We start from the raw sequence: 20893 nt of genomic DNA, 5'->3' as shown, positions 1-20893 counted from the left end.
TAGGAGAGTTGTTCCATTCTCCCATTCCTGGATTGTTACTTAACCAAAATTTTCCTTCAAACATAAATGCCAGGGGGAATGACTTCCTTCCCCTGATTTGCAGGTTTTCAAAACAGGCTTTATGCACGGTTCTCGCTAGGAGAATAGCTCCCTTCCACTAGTATTTCTTGATATACTGCCTAAGAAGCCACATCTCCTGGCGTCACCAATTTGACTTTTATCTCAATGCCTCCCTTCTCTTGGTCTGCTCTTGATACACCACAGCCAGGGGGAATAACTCTCCTTCCCCTGGCATCTCTCTGCCTCTGCTTTATTGCTAGGAGAATGATTACCTTCTCCTGGTATCCCTCGATAGTCAGAGCTTTCAGATTGATGTATATATTTATTTCTCTGTTGTCCTGGCTCTCCCTCTTTCCCAACTGGTTTGCGCAGGCAGGCCGGAAAAACAACTGGCTGAAAAAGTTTAGTTTTAGAAGGGGGAAGAGCCTAAGCCACGCGTGCGACCCACCGTGCGCTGGTCTCACACCTACCCTCCCGTCACCAACAGTTAACACCCAGTTCCTGTTTTTCCGCATACTGGGCGGGTCGTAATTTTTGGCTGCGCTGTGTCTCCCTTTTGGGGCATTCCTTCGAGTGCATCCTTTTTTCCTAGTGATTGGTTCTTTATTTTATTTTTTCAATTTGTGGTGGCTCCCTAAAAGCATGCTGTATGCGACGGGCTTCAAGCAAGTGCATCCATTGCTGGAAGCATTTTTTCAGTGGCCGATCCCCACCATTCCTGCATCTGCTGTCACCCGGTGAGTACCTGCATGTTTTGCTGTGGGATTCACCGGAGGTCTCTGCAGACTCATCTTTTCTCCATATCTGAGCTGGGACCAGTACCGAAGGCGACCTAAGACTTCGTTTGGAACAGAAGGGTGGCCGATATCAGTAAGAGGGTGACTACCTTCAGGTGAGGTACTAGTTTCGGCACCGGCCGTCGGTACCCAACAGAAGACTGCCTCCTCAGTTGTGGAGTTTTCACAGGACCATTCAGGGGGAAACCCCCAGCCTATTCACCTGAAAGTACCTCTGGGTGGGAAAGTGTTCGTACCTCCAGATGGGAAAGGGGCACAGAAGACCCACCCGGTACCGGAAGAGTTATTTACTCTGGACAAAATAATAACAGTACCGGCAAAACCCTCTATTGCCTCTGTACACTGAACAGGCAAGGGTACGTGCAAACCTCACGCCTCCGGGGTTGATTCGTTCCATTCAGATTCCCCTGTACAGGACAAAGCCAAGGCTGCTTCTGCACAAAAAACCTCTGGTAGTTGATACCAAAAGAAAAAGGTTTTACCCTCAACTACCGCAGTTTAGCTTGCAAGTTTCTTGGTACCGAGGAAATCTCAGAAGTCCTCTCATAAGAGGCATAAGTACTCTCATTCAAGATCTAGTCCGGAACCGAATTCTCCACAAAAACACAAACGGAAGAAATCTCCTGTGACCTTTGTCTCGGGCTCAGTACCAGAGCGCCAGAAAGATAATTCACCTCTAATTTCTGACTCGGAAGACTTTGATGCTTCCACGTTTTTTAGCTCCACCAGAACAATTGTTCAGCACTCCAATGAGAGCTCAGACTCCTTACATTTTACCTCAAATCTGTCCCCAATCGAAGGACAATTTGGGTCAACTTACACTGGTGCCATCCCATCCTACACCACAACTGGTTCTAATGAACATTCAGGTGCCTAGACCAGTGGTACTGAACATTTTCAATCCTAGCCAACCACTTAATAGGGCTGACTCTTCTACTTCTATCAGATTGGAAGAAACTCTACCTAGCCCTTCCCAAATTGCAAACGACATCGCTAACACTGCACTGGAAACCATGCTTTCTGAGTCCTTCCTTGAAGTCTTGGCTCAACGCATCAAGGACAAAATGTCACCAGTATTACCTCAGGGATTGGTTCCAGTAGCCCCTACTCCTGACCCTTTACTGGTGAGTGGACAATGAGGACCCTGCACCTCCACCCAAAAAACTGAACATGTCAAAAGACACTGACTCGGATTGAGAGGATGACACCACTCATTCACCTTCTAAGGTGTTCCATGACATTAACACTAAAGCCATGCAGGCTCATGAAATCCTTCCAAAGGATAAGTCTGAAATGGCTGGTGTCTTTGGGAAACTGCCATCACAGCAGTCGAAGATTCCAATGCCCATGGAGCAAGCTCTAGCTCGTTAGGGAAAACCTCACTCCGATCCCCACCTCTCCAAGGCCCTAGATAATAAATACATGGTGCCGAAGGACGAACCCTTCATACTTGTGGGAAATTTTTCAGCTCAATCAGCAGTAGTCTCTGCTGTCCTTGGCAAAAAGGGTAAAGGCCCTTCTCCATTTCCAGCTTCAGTGCTTGATAAAACTGCAAAAGCATGGTCGACCCAAGGTAAAAAGTCTACACCCCCTCTTCCTTACAACTTAGGCAGGTTAACACTGCTACAGTTCTGACGGGATTTAATATCTTTAACTGGGAGAATCTGGAGCATTTCACTGACATGCTACCTCAAGAAGTTGCAGACAAGTTCTCTTTCTGGATCTCTGAAGGCAGAGAAGCTGCTATGCAATAGCTTCAAGTCGTTAAAGGCCTAACTGACACAACTGCTATGGCGGTTACTAGTGCAGTCTGCATGTGTAGGCACGCTTGTTTGACTGCATCCTCCCTTCCCCAGGATATCCAGGCGAAAGTGCTTAACCTTCCATTCAATGGCAAAACATTGTTTGACCCATCTACAGATGAGCTCCTACAGAAATGTAAGGCCAGTGTCACAGTAGCTGAAACTCTCAGCTCCATCTCGGTGAAACAACCATATCACCAAAACTTCAAGGCATTTAAACCAACCATGTACACAAGGCAACAGTGGTTCTTCCACTTCTGCTAAATCGTTCTACTCTTCCAAAAAGAGAAGGTATAGACCAAAGAATAAATCGGCCCCTCCCTCTTCCTCTAATTCTGCTCAGTAGCAAAAGAAGTTATGTACATACCTTCCACTCCAACCATCATCGAGGAGCATACATCCCTGGTAGCAGGAAGGCTTTCAGACTTAGATTACTCAAGAGGAGTGGGTTCTAAATATTTTTCAACATGGTTACCACTCTGCTCTTCCAGCTATCCCACCTTCCTCTTGTCGAAAGCTCTAAAAATCATCCCTCAGAGCTTGTGGAAGAGATTCAAAAACTCCTTCTAGGAGCTCCTGGGAGAGATTCAAAAACTGCTTCTAGGAGCTCCTGGAAGAGATTCAAAAACTCCTTCTAGGAGCGATAGAATTGGTTCCCCAAGAGGAAGTATGTCAGGGATTTTACTTGTTACTTTCTGATCCCAAAGAAATCGGGCAGGATCCGTCCAATTCTGGACCTTTCAAACCTCAACCAATTTCTGTCTCTGGATACCTTCCATATGATAACCATTCCTCAGATTCTGGCTTCTCTACATCCAAACAATTAGATGTCATCTGTAAAACTACAGGATTCATATTTTCACATCCCCATCTGCAAACACCGTCAGTTTCTGGGATTTACAATAGGAAGGTCTCATTACCAGTTCACATATCTACTATTCGGGCTAAATTCTGCTCCCAGGGTTTTCACAAAAGGTATGGGGCCACTGGCAGCCTACCTTTTGGCTGCAGACAGTCCATCTATACCCCTACCTAGATGACTGGCTTCTCAAAGCCCAGTCTCCGAATTGCTTCAGAAGTTGCAAATCACTTACCATACTCTGTTCAAACCGGGGGTTCTCCATAAATGTGACAAAATCCCAACTAAGTCCCTCGCAAAAGATTCAATTCTTAGGAACAGTTATAGATACTACTCTGCACAAAGCCTTTCCACCCTTGGAAAGAGTGGAAGCCATTCAACAAACCATTGTTGGGTTCTCTACCCCCCAGTCACTGACAGCTTGGTGGTTTCGAATGCTCTTGGGCCTCATGACTTCTTGCATAAACCTAGTTCCCTTTGCAAGGCTCCAAATGAGAACGACCCAGTGGCATCTTGCTCTCAACTGGAATCGGCTCTCGGATCCCCAGGAAATAAAGATCCAAATTCTAGGTCAAGTTCAAGACTCTCTGCTCTGGTGGAACTCCCCAGAGAACTTGCTAATAGGGTCTCCGTTTCCACCTCACCAAATAGTCATAACGGACTCTTCAGAGTAGGGTTGGGGAGGCCATTGTCAAAGCCTTTACCGCTCACGGTCTTTGGTCATCACAGGAAAGGAAGGACCACATAAATGTCCTGGAACGAAGAGCCATATTTTTAACTCTAAAAATGTTTCTTCCCTCAATTCATGGAAAGGTGTTGAAAATTCTAATGGACAATACCACTGCAATGTTTTATATCAACAAGCAGGAGGAACTAACTCCCGCCCCCTGTCTCTCCTACCAGAGCAAATTTGGTATTGGGCCATTCAAATCACATTTTCTTGTTGTCGTCCCATCTCGAGGGGGAAGAACGACATCCGGGCGGTCAAACTAAGCAGGTTAGTCAGCTCTGCAGGAATGGGAGCGGAAACCATCAGTAGCACACATGATATTTCAGAAATGGGGCCATCCATCAGTAGACCTCTATGCCAACCAGCACAACTCACTTTGCCCGCAGTTTGCATTAAGGCAAGCTCAGGGTCTTCTGTCCCTGGGAGATGCTCTACATGTGGATTGGTCAAATCTAATACTTTATGGCTTCCCACCTCTTCCATTAATTCATAAAATATAGCCTTCTCCCACTTACATTTGTCAGAACAAAACATTGCTATTATATCGGCCTCCAGAAAAGCTTCAACTAAGAAGCAATATTGTAGCAAATGGTTACTTTTCTGTCACTGGGCCTTATTTAACCCACTAAAGGCCTCTATTGATGTCATGTCCTTCATGTCTTCTCTTACTTCCACCGGTGTCAAGGTAGACACATGCAAACATTACTTATTGGTGCTTACCTAAATAGAGAACGCATGTCTTTTTCTCTTTCCAATGAAGCCATTAAAAGGCACTTCGAGGGCCTTTTAAGTTTACATCCCCCTATTTGTGAACCTCCACCTCAGTGGGATCTCAACGTGGTCTTATCAGCCCTAATGCAAAAACCATTTGAGCCTAGGGCTTCATGCGACTTAGAATTTCTAACTTGGAAATCGGCCTTCTTAGTGGCTATTACTTCAGCTAAACGAATTGGTGAGCTCTGGGCTCTTTCTTCAAAGGAGCCATATATTGTGTTACATAAAGGCAAGGTTGTCTTGCATACAGTCGCCTCCTTTCTGCCTAAGGTGGTATCCGATTTTCACTTAAACCAGGAAATGGGTCTTCCCGTTTTTCTTCCTAGACCGCATGCTTCTGCGGCAGAAGAGAAATTGTATAATCTAGATGTAATAAGAACTTTAAAATTGTACCTTGAAAGGACCAAACTGTTAAGAAAAGCAGAACAGCTCTTTATTACCTACGGTGTTCCTTCACCTGGCAACAAAGCAGCAAAGGCTTCTATTTCCAGATGGGTTGTCTCCTGTATCTCCAAGGCTTACGATTTGAAAGGGCTCGCGACTCTGCTGACACTTCGGCTAATTCTACTAGAGCCAAGGAAGCATCTGTAGCCTTTACTAGGCATTGTCCCATTGTAGCACCTACCTGGGCTACCCTGTTTGATTTTTGCAAGCACTATGCCATGGACCCATCATCCAGAAATGATGCAAAATTCGGCCACTGGTTTCTCCGCAACTTGTTTGCCGGGATCCTGTACATGCGGTCTCCTCCACCCTTGCTTATTCAAAGGCTTTTTAGTCTGGTCCCAACCAGTTGGGAAGGAGGGAGAGCCAGGACGACAGAGAAATTAAAAATGACCTTCATTGTGATTCAGGTTCTTTGTCCGGGCTCTCGTTCCGACACAACACCGACCCAGCCATCACAAATAGTACGCATGTACTTGAATTCTACCGCCTCGACGAACCACAGGAACTGGGTGTGGACCGTTGGTGAAACGAGAGGTAAGGTGTGGGTCTGAAGCGCGGAGGGACACGCGTGACGAAGGCCCCTTCCACCTTCTAAAACTCTTAGTGACTGCTATCTTTTTCAGCCAGCTTTTCCAGCCCGCCTGCGGATGCAGCGTTCTCAACCAGTTGTGAAGGAGAGAGAGCCAGGACTAAGAGAACCTGAATCACCATGAAGGTAATTTTTCATATTTTGTCTTTGTAACTTGCTTTAATGTCTCTTTGATGGGGTCCCAGACCCGTCTGTATCACCAGTGGTTTCCTCTTCCCCACTGATTGCAATGGACAGGGACCTAGATCCTTCCCTGGTGGCCAGGAGACTCGACTTCCTCACTGCAATTCTGGACACTGTCCCAGACCCTTCCCTGGTGGCCAGTGGCCTTATCTGACACTGTCTTGAGGGTGACTCCCTATGATGCTTGCTTCATTTTGTTTCGGGTCTCAGAACCTTATCTTGCTTGGGTTTCAAACCTTTTCTCCCTTTTTTGCCGGCCCTCCTTGGTTCACTCTTCTGCCAAGTACTGCCACGAGGAGGATTACTCGTATCAAGTTCAGTTAACCTGCACTCACTATTTCCAATTAACTTGTATTTTCTTTCAGGTTTTATGCCCCTACCATTTCCTGCGTTAATCCCTTTACCTCTGCTGGCTTCGGGAAGGTCTGCTGGTTCTTCCTGGGGTTTTGCTTCATTCAGGAGCGTTGCACAGGCCTTCCCTGTCTGCCCGGCTCCTGCTCCAGGTTCTTTGTTCCTGCTCGTCAGGCGGTGTAGGTGCTGTTGCAGGACCACACGGTCCACCTTCTCCAGGTCGCGCCACTGCTTCTCAGCCTCCAGCCATGTCCCCGGCCAGCTCTGCACCAACGGGCAAAGGATTATTGTCACTAGAGGATGACTGCTTTCAGCTTCCCCAGAGCGTTCTCTGCTACACCTTTGTTTCTCCTAGGCTGCATTGTCCCCTGGGCTGGATTGTCTCCAGTGCTGCTTTCCTTCTCGGCTGGCCCACATCCAGGATGGTTCTCCCCGTCACAGAGTCCATCATTTGTTTGTTGTTTTGGTGACCCCTCCCTTGCAGAACACCAGAACGGTTTCTCTTGTTCTGTGAGTCACTCTTCATGGCTCCTTTGGGCCACCTCTTATCAGTACTTGCATTGGGGTTGCCTTTTGTTTTTTTGAATGGTCTTCATCTGTTGACCTGATACTGCCAATAGCACATGGTTGTGTAGGTCGGGGTGGGCAGAGGGGTCATTAAGGGGTTCTAGAGGTTTCGGGGAGGTTTGGGTTGGTGTGTTGTGCCGCGTCTCCCGCATTAAATAACCCCTTCGGGCACTATTAGGTAGGAGCCTGCCTCCCTTTCACAATTACTCAACAGCACCTGTAGCATGTCCTTGACCACTGGTCACATAATTATAGGCAGCTCAGACAAGTACTCATTAAGCTTGTGTTTTAGCTCCTAGATCGGTTTCAGTGAAGCTTAATCGGATATTCCAAGTTGCTCAAACTCGCAGAACGACACTCTTCCTTGACCAGTGAGTCCTTTTAACTCTTTGCAGTACGATTGTGATTATAAACCACCCTATAAGTTAAAATACAGACATCGTCTCATTCTTGCTCAGCATGATAGGAGCATAAATATTTGAATAAGAAGTGAAAGTGATTGGAAGCTACTGTGACCATGCAGTTGATGGGAATTTGTTGATAAAAATGGTCCACCTTGATTTTGTTCCTTAAGAAATAGTTGAACAATGCAACCCTTCCCCCACACTTTATCTTGCCCCAGGGGTAGATGACTCTGAACACAGGCTTAGCCAAAGCAGTTCTAGAAAGTCATCAAAATTTTAATTTACTGTTTACTTTTTCATGAGCAAATATCCTCCAGGTTTTCAGCACTGAGTGTGGTTAGTGCTAAGGCTTCTATATGTTTTGTATGAGCGTCAACCATGACCTTAACGGTTGTGAGGCCATCTGAGTGACATGCAAAGGAATGTGAATGTTAAGGAGTTATCTACAAAATCCATTATTTAGAGGTGTGAGATAATCTATTCTAATGGCAAACAGGGTTCCAAACACAAGATGGACCAAAATCACTGTATGAAGTAGAGCAGGTTTTGCTTCAATCGGGGAACGGCAAAAGGCTGTTGGGTAGGCATAGGTAGCCCCAATAGATAACGCAGAAAATTCCTCTCGATAGGTATATTTAAATATGTACACTCTGTTATATAATTACACATCAATCAACTATACATTCAAATACGTACTTTTTAGTTGAAAACAACACACAGTAAAAGTCCCCAGAGTGTAGACCCTTCCAACTCTAATGCAAGATCTATACTGTCGCACATTCTGTGCGAGATAATGCTATGGATTGGGGAGAAAAGGACACTTCTGAACAGACAGGAAAGTACATGCACAAGGCCTAGTTTACCCATGCCTGTACATGAACCATTGTTTCACAACCTCTATTACATTATAGTACACGAACGCCCGCGGATGGCCTGGGTCATACTTTGGCCAGTGTGAGACAACATGCACACCAGGCGCAGGTTAGTGATCATGGCCTTGTAGGGCACATTCCTCTTGAGTAAAGAACACATCTTTGCAACACTGTTCTAACAATGAATAGGCGTTGTGGTGGTTGGGCGTGTGGGCTGTCCTCATGGGGGCACAGGCATGGCGGAGATTTCCCTTGTCTCGCAATTTGGGCCTAGTGCATGCAATGCTGCATTCCCTGTGCAGGCCTTGTCTTTTACCTATGATTACTAACATTCTACGCTTAATAGCAATGTTGCTTGCGCCCTGCGCTACACTATGAGGGTTGATTTATATTTGATAATATTGAAGTGGGGTCCTTTATATTGGGAGGTGGTCCTTTCACTGTCCCCCATTCCCCTGGCCCATCATAGTGCTTTGAATGCATCTCGCCTCACTCTAAAGCGCTTAGGGGGGGTGGGACGTGGCTGCCCTCTTCCCAACACCCCTTTGCCGCCTCCATACTTCCTATCTCCACACCAACCCAAGCTGTTTCTGGGCTCCCCACCAATGCAGCAATCAACCGCCTGAGCGGGTTCTGATCCGCGCTTCATCCCTAACCAACCTCATTCCCTGCAGAGATTTTTCTCCACTACCAACTTGTATATCTCATTAACAGCCAATGATGGCTATTCCCAATTGTTAGTATATTTTTACTCCCAGAATCATCTTCCATTTGTAAAACAGCCAGTAATGGGATTGGGATTGCCACTGCCCTGCGTTGTCCTATATACTGAATTTTGTTAATCTCTAATAAAATTCAAATGCAAATAATGATGCTATAACACGTGTGAGAAAGGGAAAGGTAGATTATTTTCATTGGGGAAATATTCACATGTTGAGGGATTAGCATGTGTTCCAGTCTCAATGCGCCAACACAAAATGTCCAGAGATTGCTTCAGTTGGAAAATTATTTAATGAGAACATATGCAGCCTGACACGTGTTTCGAGCACTCCTTGCTCTTCCTCTGAGGCTGATACAATTCTAGAATGTAATTTTTGTATTCAAATCGGTCTGGTGCCTGGAGTGGGGGTGAGCATTGGCACTGGCCTGCACGTATGTTCAGGTCTGTTTTTGCAACCTGTACTATGTGCTATGGCCGTGACCATAATGGTCATTGCTTTGTTTTGTGGATTTCCAGGCTGCCTTTGCTAGAAATGTTCATAGTCTTCCAAATCCTTAGTGTCTACAAGGAAGAACCCCTAATAAGCCGGTTCATAGTTGAAACTCTTTACATTAATTTCCCATCTATCCTCTACACAGAACGCTGGTGTGTACACTAGAGATGGGGAGGGAGGGTTTAGAGCCCTTTTCTTTTCTCAAACAGTTGTGGACCTGATACTAGCGTGGGAGTTGTAGAAATCACTAAACCCTTCTATTTCTCGTTTCCTCTTCAACTCTTAGCCAAAACACTCAAGTTCTCCGTCATCCATTAAGGTTGCAAGAACTGCATCACACTCAATTGCAGCTGTGAAAACAAAGCTGCCTCCATCATACACCCTGCCTTTTCTGCTGTTGCATGGCTTTTGTACAGTGGTAATCTGTCCCTTTGACCTCCTAGCTTGGTCTGCTTCCTTAGTGTGCAGTGTTGCATGGTTCCTAGCTTCAGGTACAATTTATTCTGATATAGCATAGCCGATGTCCACGCATATGGTGCAGTTCAAATGTACATGTCTTAGGTTGCAATCACATTGAGATTCCATTGTGGGATAAAATGGCATGCCCAATTAGGCATGATATACATTTTAACATTGTATGAGTTGAAATGACCTAAAAAAAGGATAGCTTTGCATGTAAAGCATACATTTACATTTGCAAAGACATCTTGACATTACTTTTGCCTGATAGTATGGTTATAGCCCCACTTTTGATGAACAAGGATGTCTTTTGGTATTCACTGATCTATGCTAGTTGCTAATGTTTTGTGAGTGACTAGACTGTTTAACTAGGTAGGTGGTCTGGCTCTGTGGTAACAAGTTTGTGTGGTTTTAATAAAAAGTGTGCTTTGAAGGCATTCCCCTCTACTAATTCCCTTTACCCATTGCACCTTTCCACCACCCTCTGTGCTCACCTCCCCCTCCTATCCAGAGACCCCAACTAACCCCTCGTTCACATGTTCCTGCTGCACCCCATCCCTCCTGCATATTTCCCCATCTCCTCAGTTCCGTGCCCTTCACTGGCTAATTGTCCTGAGTCCAGTCAACCTCCAAAACATAGCACTTTAGCACTGCAGTTCTCATTAATGGATGTCATCTCAACATATGTTACTCAATATACCTGCTCCACAAACACCATATCCAGAACTCTGCCCATACTTTTTTAAAAATCTTGATCCCTAGTCCACATTTCTAAGCATGCTTAGCTGGCTACCAGTAACCCACCACATCTCCTTCATGGTACCTGCATTGCCTGCAAAGCACTCCAGGACAATGTCAACATGTCTTTATGGTCTAAACTCTGAAGTAACTGACCAACTCGAATTCCCAACTTGGATTTTCAGAATCCCTCTTTGGCAGTCATTTCTTCTTGGTTTAAAGAACCTTGTGTCACTCAAATCTATAGAAACTAGAACTGTCTAATATTCTTCCTGGCCATTTCCCTGCTCTCCTCAGAGAACATAAGGATATTCTGGTCCAATGAAGTATTCCTGAAACACAAGCAATGCCTTGCCCAATCAGTTGGCATATCTTTCTTCATAGAGTTGTTGATTAACCAGCTGAAATGCCAGGGAATATGCAACAGAAGTAGCAGTTGTGATCAATCCCTACATGTTCTATGATGAAAGTCTGGCGCCATTCTGCCAATACGCCACAAAAGCACAAATCCACTCACAGCAATACGGTTGACATCTTCTACTGTTATACATGGCACCTCTGCACATGGTTCCGACCTAGGCAGCCCTCCTGCTGCATGATCCTGAATAGACTTTAGTTGCTCTCATCTCCTAATGCAATTGGCTATTATATTAACAGGACTTCAACACAGCACAAGAGTGCAGCACCACAATGCAAGTATATCTGTGGTCCTCTTGCATGGCATCTGGTATAACCAACATATGAAGCACTCTAACCAGACTAAGTTCATCTACGAAGCAGTTTGCAAGCCTCCATTGACAATCCGGTTGTTTCACAAGACCACATCAGTGCCCCGATGTTTACTATACAAATGATAATAAAATGTACATATTCATCAATTGTATGTGTTGGTGTAGCCCGAAATCACTGGAAAAGGCATGTATCAACCCAACCACATTTTTATATCCCATCACGTTGCATTGACCAAAAGTTCATTTTTTGTGATGATTTGTTCTTAACTATTTTCAAATCAATTAATCTAAATCTAATATTCAAGTTGGCAGCCTTTTTAATTAACTTTTATTTTATAGATGTGCAGTCCCGCCATTGCCCATTATTACAAATAAAGTAATGGAGAAGCCATCGTATATGGCTATGACTTCTGCAGCTGTGAGGAAACGGAAATTACCAAGGTGAGCCTGAAATAAATGACCTGAGCAACCTAACTGTAATGATGATTTTTTTTCTCCACTTCCTCAATCAGCTTTGACTCTTTAGTATGCTGTATTCTAAAAATAGTGCTGTTAGGAAGTACCTTTGTACTATTAGGGAAACATGTTCCATTTTTCATAGTTCTTACTATTCCACGTCCCTTATATGCCTGCCTTTTCCGGTTATGTTGCTACTTTTCATGTTTGCGTAGGCTTTGGATCCGGAGCCTGCTTTGCAGCAGCATTCATTTTGAAAGCAGCAGAGTGCATGCACCGATATGCCACTTCGCTGGTCGTCTCTTGCGCATGCTCTCTGTCCCACCTACCCATGTTTTTTTGCACTCTCTGCAATTTCTTCTGTCAGGCCAATCGGAATGTGCCTAGAGAATCTGGAGGAAGCCTTCTATTCCCCACCCGTCACACATCAAAGACTTTGTCACCCAAAAAGGTAAGTCATTTTAATCAGGCTTCCCATAATTGGTACATGTTTCCGTGGTGCTCTTGTGCAGGGAAGGGTTCTAGCGACCCTCACCTGAGGTGCAAGGACTTTGTCAGATCAAACTCCTTCCTATAGTCTTGGTGTGGTCTTTAGCCCGGATCTTGACCAAGCGATAAGATGAAAGTCTTGTTTCCCCATCCCAGATTGTTTAAGTCTTCAGATGAGTGTGGAGTTATCAGCTACTTTGAGAGAAGTTCGTCAACCTCCACCCCAAGCACCTGTCCTCTGCCTTTAAGGCTCCCAGAGGCATACAGAGGCCTATATTGCCAGACCCCTTCCTGCACATAAGCCCTCACTGCAAGCCTCATTACGTTAACCAACGCTAGGGTATATGACCAAGATGAACCGGTCTTGTTGCAGGTTAGCTTGTTTTTGGCCTGCCCAATATGACGTTGTTTTTTCACTGCTCTTATTGACCATTTCAGCTGTTTCACGGACTCTATCCATAAACTATATACCAACCTTAGTTGTGGCCACTGACCTCTTCTGTGATGACCACGCCTGTGCCAGCCCCGCCTTCTAAATGCACCCCTAATTTCACTGGCACCTCCATCCTCGCTGGCACCTCCTAAACCAGACAACTCTTGCTGACCACAACAAATCCCAGTGGAATTTAGGTATGCAGACGCGACTGATGCGGTTCCAACATCCGTTAGGAATTTTCATCTGGGTTATTCAGGTGTTTGGGTACTTGGTGCTTCATCTGCCCACAACTCCCCCCACCCCTCCAGTGGGGCAGGGAGGTATGTGGCAATAGTGTGGTCCAAACCTGTGCTCCAAACAGAAAGACGAATGGGTCCTTTTGACACCAGACATGCTGAAGGGGGCCAGAAAAATCTGTGACACTGTGCACACTGTTAAGCCCAAGAAAAAGTAGGCTCAATGCGAAGTTCAGAATCTTCTCAGAGAAATAGGGACCTATTGTGTCCCCCCCATCCTAGTTGATGTGCTGTCAGATGCCCTTTCACAAGGCCTCCTACCTTCGTCATCCTCAGCCTCTGGGCAACTTATCCTCTCATCCTCGGGAAAAGAAGCCAAACTCTAGATGCCCTGGGCGAAATGTTTCCTTTATTTTTTTTAAACCCCCCGCACTGTAGGCAGGTGGCCAACAATGCTAACCTTTGTGGCTGCAACCTTAAATTCTGCTGATGGATAAGTACATTTGCTAATCTCCTAGCTGCTGAAAGAGATCAGCCCTAGCCAGACTGCCTGAGACCAAATGTTTTGCCCATAACATTTTGGAATCCACCACAGCCACATGTACACTTTTTATTTTATTTTTTATTAATCAATTTCTAACGCGCAGCCGTGAACACTGAGGCGTAAGGGCGCATACATGACAAACAAAAAAAACATAAAGTAATCAGATCATCACGAATAAGAGAAATAGGCTGAGGTAGTGGTCAACATGAGAGTGAGAAATCCGTAAAAGAGCCATGTCTTAAGTGCCTTCTTGAAGGAGGTGATGGAGGGGTGCTGTCTGAGAATCTGTCAGAGAATTTCAGAGTTTAGGTGCCACAATGTAGAAGGCTCCATTCTCGACCTTCTTGAGTTTACAGCGAGAGAGAACTAGAAAATTCTGGTTGCTTGACCTGAGAGCCCTAAAGTTGACTTTATCATGGATGTGATCTTGCAGGTATTTGGGCATTATGCCAAGTCTACATTTAAAGACTATAGTTAATAGTCTAAATTTAAAGCGTACCTCGATAGGCAACCTATGTAAGGTGCGACGGGCAGCTGAAACATGATCATGCTGGGCTAGACCCATATCTACATGGACTGCACCGTTCTGGACTACTTGAAGTCTATTGGAATCAGTTTTTACCAGACTGAGAAGGAGGCTACTGCAGTAGTCAATCTTTGCACCAACTATGGCTCTAGTGATGGTCTCTGCGTTTGCGTACGAGAAAAAAGGTCTCAAATGAGTCAATAGTTTCACATAGTAAGAGGATGCAGCGAGAGCTCTCATATTAAGGGATTGATCCAATACCACACCTAATATTTTTAGTTGTGGTTGAGGGAAAATTTCCACTAAGCCTAGCCTAAATGATTTATAGATGGGGTCCAGTTTGGAGAGATAGAATTACCCACAATCATCAACTCTGTTTTTCTTTTGTTCAGAGCAAGGTTGTTGGCCATCATCCAATTTTCAATTAGTGAAAAGATTCTATTTAACTCTTGTTCGTCCTGGGAATGCACTCCAGAGAGTTGGACTAGATCCTGTGTATAATCGGCGTAATTCGAGACGGACATACTTTCCTCCTCGAGCATCTTAAAGAAGGGAGCTGTGTAGATGTTATAAAGAAAGGGGGAGGTACTAGCACCCTGGGGAACCCTGAAGACACCGGAATTGGGGCCGCTTCAGAGTCCCCGAGGCAAACTCGACTGTCTATTCGCCAGGAAGGACTTAATCCACAATGCTGCAGAGGAGGAAAAATTGGGGACCTCTACCCTTCTGGAAACCATAATGGAATGATCGACCAAGTCGAATGCTGCGGATAGATCCAATTAAACAAGGACTGGCTTCGTCGATCTGAAAGCTGCTGTGTCTCCAAGGACTGACCCAAAGAGGACCTGGTTAGGTGCCCTCTTCCTGAGCTATGAGGGACCATCGTGCACTGCTAATCTTTGCCAGCGCTCCCTGGTAGACAGAACTACGAAAGGCTGCCGATCGGAGACCGGGATCGCAGCAGAATCACAAGGAGAGGCGCTCGGACACTGTTTATCACCGTCGACCACCGCCGTCGCCGACCAGAGCCGCTGTGCTCCTTTGCCTAAGTAACATTTGATCCAAGGACGCTCTCGCCTGCACCGTCGACCACTTTGTCCTGCCGGAGAAAGTCGAGCCCGCCGATGCGCCGAGGAGCATCCGCCGGTGGGTTTCCCGCCACCTTAAGAACACAGAGAGGCTGACGACTCAACATTCATGTTGGGCCACAGTTCTTCACAATCTCTTTGCGGTCCTGAACCAGCTTCGTACTCACCTACAGACCTGGTTACGACAGACATTTCTCAAACGACCTCTGTGATTCTGTAGCCACCATACAAGTAAATCACAAAGATCAAAAGAGACTTCAATATCTGGTTGGACATTCCCACCAACCCCATGACCCATCCTCTAGTCAACAGTCTTGATGCACTCAATCTCTTCCTTCAAATTAATGATTCAACCCACTCTAGGGGGCTCACCCTTGATGCAATCTTCAGCTCCCATGACCTGATTCATCTAGACCCCTACACCCCAAATCTGGTCCGACCACTTTGTCACCCCTTTCTCCATCCTTGCCCCTTCCCCTACCCCCATGACCTGAAATGCTGGAATAAAATAAAGATCCTTCCTGACCTTGCTGAAGCCTTACTTCTTAGATCCCCTACAATGCCCCCCAACGCCAGACAGATCCTTAACCATCAACTCCTTCGACTCTTGGCTCAATGAATATCTAATCCCTCTCACCCCCTCACCCTCTCACGCCCACCTTCCTCACGCAATGGACCATTTCCCAAATAGTTCACGCCCAAACTAAGGAACACCAAAAAACAAAATAAATCTCTAGAACGCAAATGGCGAGCATCAAACGATCTCAGCAGATCCGCCTTCACCTTGCTCCATCGTAACTACAAATCTGAAATTCGGAAAGCCAAAAAAGCCTATTACAACAAACAAATTCACAACTGTGGAAACCGCAGCAAAGAACTCCATAAAATAATTTCTGGATTTGTCAAACCCACATGCACCTCTACCCAATCTGCCCCTCGCAATCGCTCTGTGACTCACTCTCCCTACACTTTACACCACTGCATTTGACCGGACGACCGTCCTTAACAGCAAACTGTCCCTCCTCTCCCCCACCTAACGACCGAGCAACCATCATCCACCCCTCATTCCCTGATTTACCCATTTTCGTTTCCTTCAAACACATCTCCAGCGATGAGTTTCTTAACCCACTATCTGCTAGCAAACTATCTGGTTCCCCCATTGACCCCTGTCCCGTCTCTGTCCTATAAGAAATATTCTCATCCACCTGCGCAGGAGAACACGCAAGAACCACACTAAATGACTCTCAACTCTGGCACCTTTCCTGATGCCTTCAAAATCGTACATGTCAAGCCTCTTTTTAAAAAGCCATTCCTTGACCCTCTCGACCCCAAAAACTACAGTCCCATCTTGAACACCAGATTCCTCGTAAAAGCCATCGACCGGACGGCATACTCCCAGCTAAACTCCTTTGTTGAATCCAACAAACTCCTCGACCCCGCACAATCAGGCTTCAGACCTCGACATGGTACCGAAACCACTCTGCCCTAGATCTGGGATGATTTTAAGGTCACTGCGCACTCTGAAGGATGCGCTGCACTAATTCTCCTCGACCTCTCTGCAGCCTTTGACACGATTAACCACTCAATCCTCCTTGACCGTCTGCACTCCCTTACAATCTGTGTCACCGCTCTCAAGTGGATTGCCTCCTTCCTCAGCAACAGGAAACCAATAACCCTCCTCTCCCCATTTGTCTCAGCTGCTCGCTCAGTTAATACTGGAGTACCGCAAGGCGCATGTATCTGTTCTCCTATTCAACCTCTATATGTCGACCCACCCTGGAATCATCCGCCCGCACAACATCTTGTGCTACAACTACGCTGATGATACAAAAATCATCCCTGAATTCCACAATTCAGACACCAACCGCCAGCCCGATCTCGAAGCCTGTCTCCTAGATATTTTTACCGATGGATGACAATAAACCACTTCCTCTTGAACCCCAATAAAACCGAAATCGTGGTGTGCAGCAACACTGCGCTCCTACCTCATCCTCTTCCTTGGCCCCCTTCCTTCGTGCAACCTCCCCCGACCCCCCTTCCCTCACCCCCCTCTGACACAGTAAAACATCTAAACTGCACTGTGGACTCTGGACTAACCCTCTCCCGACAGATCAACAAGGTGTCTAAATGTTGTCACTACCATTTCAAAATTCTCAGACACATCTTTCCCTACCTCTCCTTCCCAAACAAACTTGCCGCTGTTATGTCCATTGTAATGTCGAGACTGGATCTTTACAAATGTTGAGAATACAATAACGGTTAAGGTCATATTGGTCGTAGGGATGCTCTCTACATTCTAAGACCAAACCAAGATGCCTATTCTGACCAATTACTCTTGGTTTAGAGGATGGTAAACGGGCAGGATTTAAACTTTCTTGCCACCGTCCTCCTTGAGATGTTCTCTCTACCTTTGCCAAATCTCTTTCATTATTATGAGGGATGGATATAGAGGCAGGCTTGGATTTCCATGGCATTGAATTTGTCTGCTCGGTAGCCTGTTTACAAAGTTCCAGTTGTCTTTCTGTAATGTACTGTTCAATGGTCTTGTTTATTTGTTCACGCATCTGTGTATCAATCCGCCCATGGCCGTTTCCCTCTGGTTGTACGACCGAGGACGAGATTGCACAAGATGGTTTGGGTTGGGTGGTTTCCTTGGCTTTAGGCTCCTCACTTATGGTCACAGAGTTATGACCTGCTCCAAATGAAAATATTCCCTTATTCACCACTTTAGCCTGCTCACTTGCAGGCACTAAATCATCTAAAGGTTTGTAATATAACTGGGATGAGGGTTTTCCCTTGTTTACCACTATGGGCTGTTTTGGTCGATCTATGCAGCCATCATGATTCACTATTTCCAAGGCCTCATCATGTTTGTGATTAGTTATTTTTAAAAATCGTCTTGGCTTTGCTCATGATTTGTTAACTTTCTTCTTTGTGGTGAGATTGTGTTGTTTATTATTAAGAGAAGCATCTGGCAGTTTTCTTATTAAGATGTTGGTTAGCTCTGGTAGGCTTCCTTCACTATTGAGGTCATCTTCAGATATCACAACAGTTGGGCCGGACACTGTGTTCTTCAAACCCTCGTTATTAGAGTCGATTTGTAGTTCCGACTCCAACTCTAGATTCCGATTTATTGCAGGATTGCATTTGCCAAAAACAAAGTGATTGGACTGCACTTGACTTTGGATGCCAGTAGTGGTCAGGTAATCGGTTTGCGACTCTGAATCTTTTATGCTACAGTGCCTAAATATCTCAAATTGTGGTTCACAGATTCTGGGATTGGTCACAACCTCTCTTCCCGTAATTGTATCTGTTAGTTTAGTTAACAGTATTGTTTGATGATGAATTTTTGCATCCATAGCTTCGTATAGTTTCGCCAAGGATAGTATAGCCGAGTTCATTGCCAAAAGGGTTAAACTCATTTCACCCTGTGCAGTACTTTCCTCCAAGTGAGTGTTGTTACATCTCGTAGCAGTGTGTCCTTCCCATGATTTCTTTACCTGTCTTGGAGTGGGTAATACAAAGGATGAAGGGCTTATAGGGAGGTCTTTTTCAGAACCTAGTGAGGAATCATGAGCAATCCGAGAACTCTTGTTTGCCAAAATCTTAGAATCATATGCTCCATCAGACTCCTCCATTGATACCTGATTACTTACATTTTGCATCCTATTTGGTGATAAGTCATCAACCTGCATGAGATCACCTGTGTTAGAGTGCACAAAACCATTTCTTCATTAGAGGACATCCCGGATTGGTTCATAAAGTTGAGAGCATCCTCATCTACTTGACCAGTTATGTGTGTGTTGTAAAAGGCCTCCCTTAGTCTGTGTTGAGCCTCTATGGTACAGACTTCAGCGGACCTTTCAACAATAGTACTAAGTCTATTGCCTAGGTTTTGAATGTGATTCTCACAGCGTCTACTTTCATTTTCCATGGTGATATCTGAAATTATACCTGCACCTTTTGTGCACTCAATAGTTGGGGCATTATTTTTAATAGCATAGACTTCAAAATCCAAACGAGTATTTAGATTAAAAAGGTTAACAAGTTTGTTAGGCATCACTTTGTTTGGGAGCATTTCACTTCTGCTGGTATCAGTGGGGGCCCCCAAATTGCAATATTTACGAATGTCACCTCTTCCGTTAATTAGAGGACTTTTAACTTTGTTTGCCATTTTCTTGTTAACTGTATGGGTTTCAAATTGTTTCTTCTGCTGTCTTGATGGAGTAACCGTGGCACCAACCACAGGAGTGTGAATTACTCTTAATCCATATTTAACTAATGTTAAATTTAATGCTGGCATTCCTGTCTTCAATGTAAATGGCATGGTTTAACTTACTAGAAAATATGATTGATAATTAATTTAAGAATTTACAAATCTGAGAAAAAAATCAATTGAGGTATGTTTCCCTATGCACAACAAAGGGAAATTTAGTCCATATAAAATAAGTGAATAGACAAACAATATGCTTAAAATTCATATAAAGGTTACTGATTGATGGGATTCATAAGTTCATAAAAACGCATCTATAATAAATAATCATTGCTTCAATTCGCCTGCTGGCTTGAGAGTTTGGCTTAAACTGTCTTTCCTTCCCAATAACAGTTTAGTACAACAATGAACTGAGCATGTGTTTCTACTAATACTGAACCAGATTTTGGCCTGTTTACCTCCGGACGCCAGTGCCACCCAGAGCCAAACAGCAGCAAAACAGCTCTTCACATGTAAAATGCAGTGCCCTTTACTCCGCAGTCGGGCTTAACGCCGCAGGGGGCGGGTTTTTCAAGCCTGATAGTCATGTGATAGATCACGTGACCACCGCAAAGCCCCTCCTCCTCCAGGAAGTACAAGAGAGCCGGCAAGAGTCCAGGATGACTCGCAGTGCCGATGATAAGGAAATCAAAAGGAAGCGTTTCCACAAGTTCCTTTTAGCAGCAACAAACAGCTGGGCTGACTATGTGCAAATGTAGAACTGGCTTTCAGGATAAAGGCAGATGCCTTTTATAACTGGCTGTTGCAACTTGAAAGGTTTGCTGTGTTTCATTTCTAATGCTGTTGGTTACATAACCACCTGGTTCCTGACAATGTGTGGGCACAAGCAGAGGGAGTAGGTAGTAGATTGACAGTCACTCACTCAATACTGCAGGCCCAGCTCCCTGCAATCCTGATGGGACAACCATGATGACTGCAGTCCTCCAGACCAGCAGTGTTCAACAACCCTAGTTGCACAAGTTGTAACAGACATAAGTGAAATGGATAGAATGCAGCCACAGAACTAGCACAAAACTCTATTACGTTCACACGTGCATCACTTACTCAGGATTGTGAATTATTCATCCATCTGAAGCATGCAGCAAGACAGACAGATATAACACATCCTCCAACTTGAAGAGCACAGGGAAAAGATGGAAGAGCGCACATACGGAACACAGCAAAAATAAGTGATTAATAAGACATGTATGAACAACCACATGGTGTTTAAGAGATTAAGAGATTGCTGGCATAACCAACTGAAGACGTCTCTTCCTAACCAGCCAGAA

At 45.0% G+C, this 20893-nt stretch overlaps 1 protein-coding gene across 2 annotated transcripts in view; it reads left to right on the top strand.

Annotated features, from left to right (window-relative positions):
- The window catches only part of KIF18A (kinesin family member 18A), a 375729-nt gene that overhangs the window by 277568 nt on the left and 77268 nt on the right, over positions 1-20893 (top strand). For both annotated transcript variants that reach the window (XM_069623518.1, XM_069623519.1), the window contains exon 16: positions 11917-12018. In XM_069623518.1, coding sequence (XP_069479619.1) covers positions 11917-12018 — 102 coding nt within the window. The remainder of the gene's footprint in view (positions 1-11916; positions 12019-20893) is intronic.

This window comes from Ambystoma mexicanum, chromosome 11 (genome assembly GCF_040938575.1).
Source record: "Ambystoma mexicanum isolate Mex_15411 chromosome 11, UKY_AmexF1_1, whole genome shotgun sequence".
In the NCBI taxonomy this organism is placed as follows: domain Eukaryota; kingdom Metazoa; phylum Chordata; class Amphibia; order Caudata; family Ambystomatidae; genus Ambystoma; species Ambystoma mexicanum.
The sequence above is the reverse complement of the archived record's forward strand: the minus strand, read 5'-3'. Positions and strand labels throughout refer to the sequence as shown.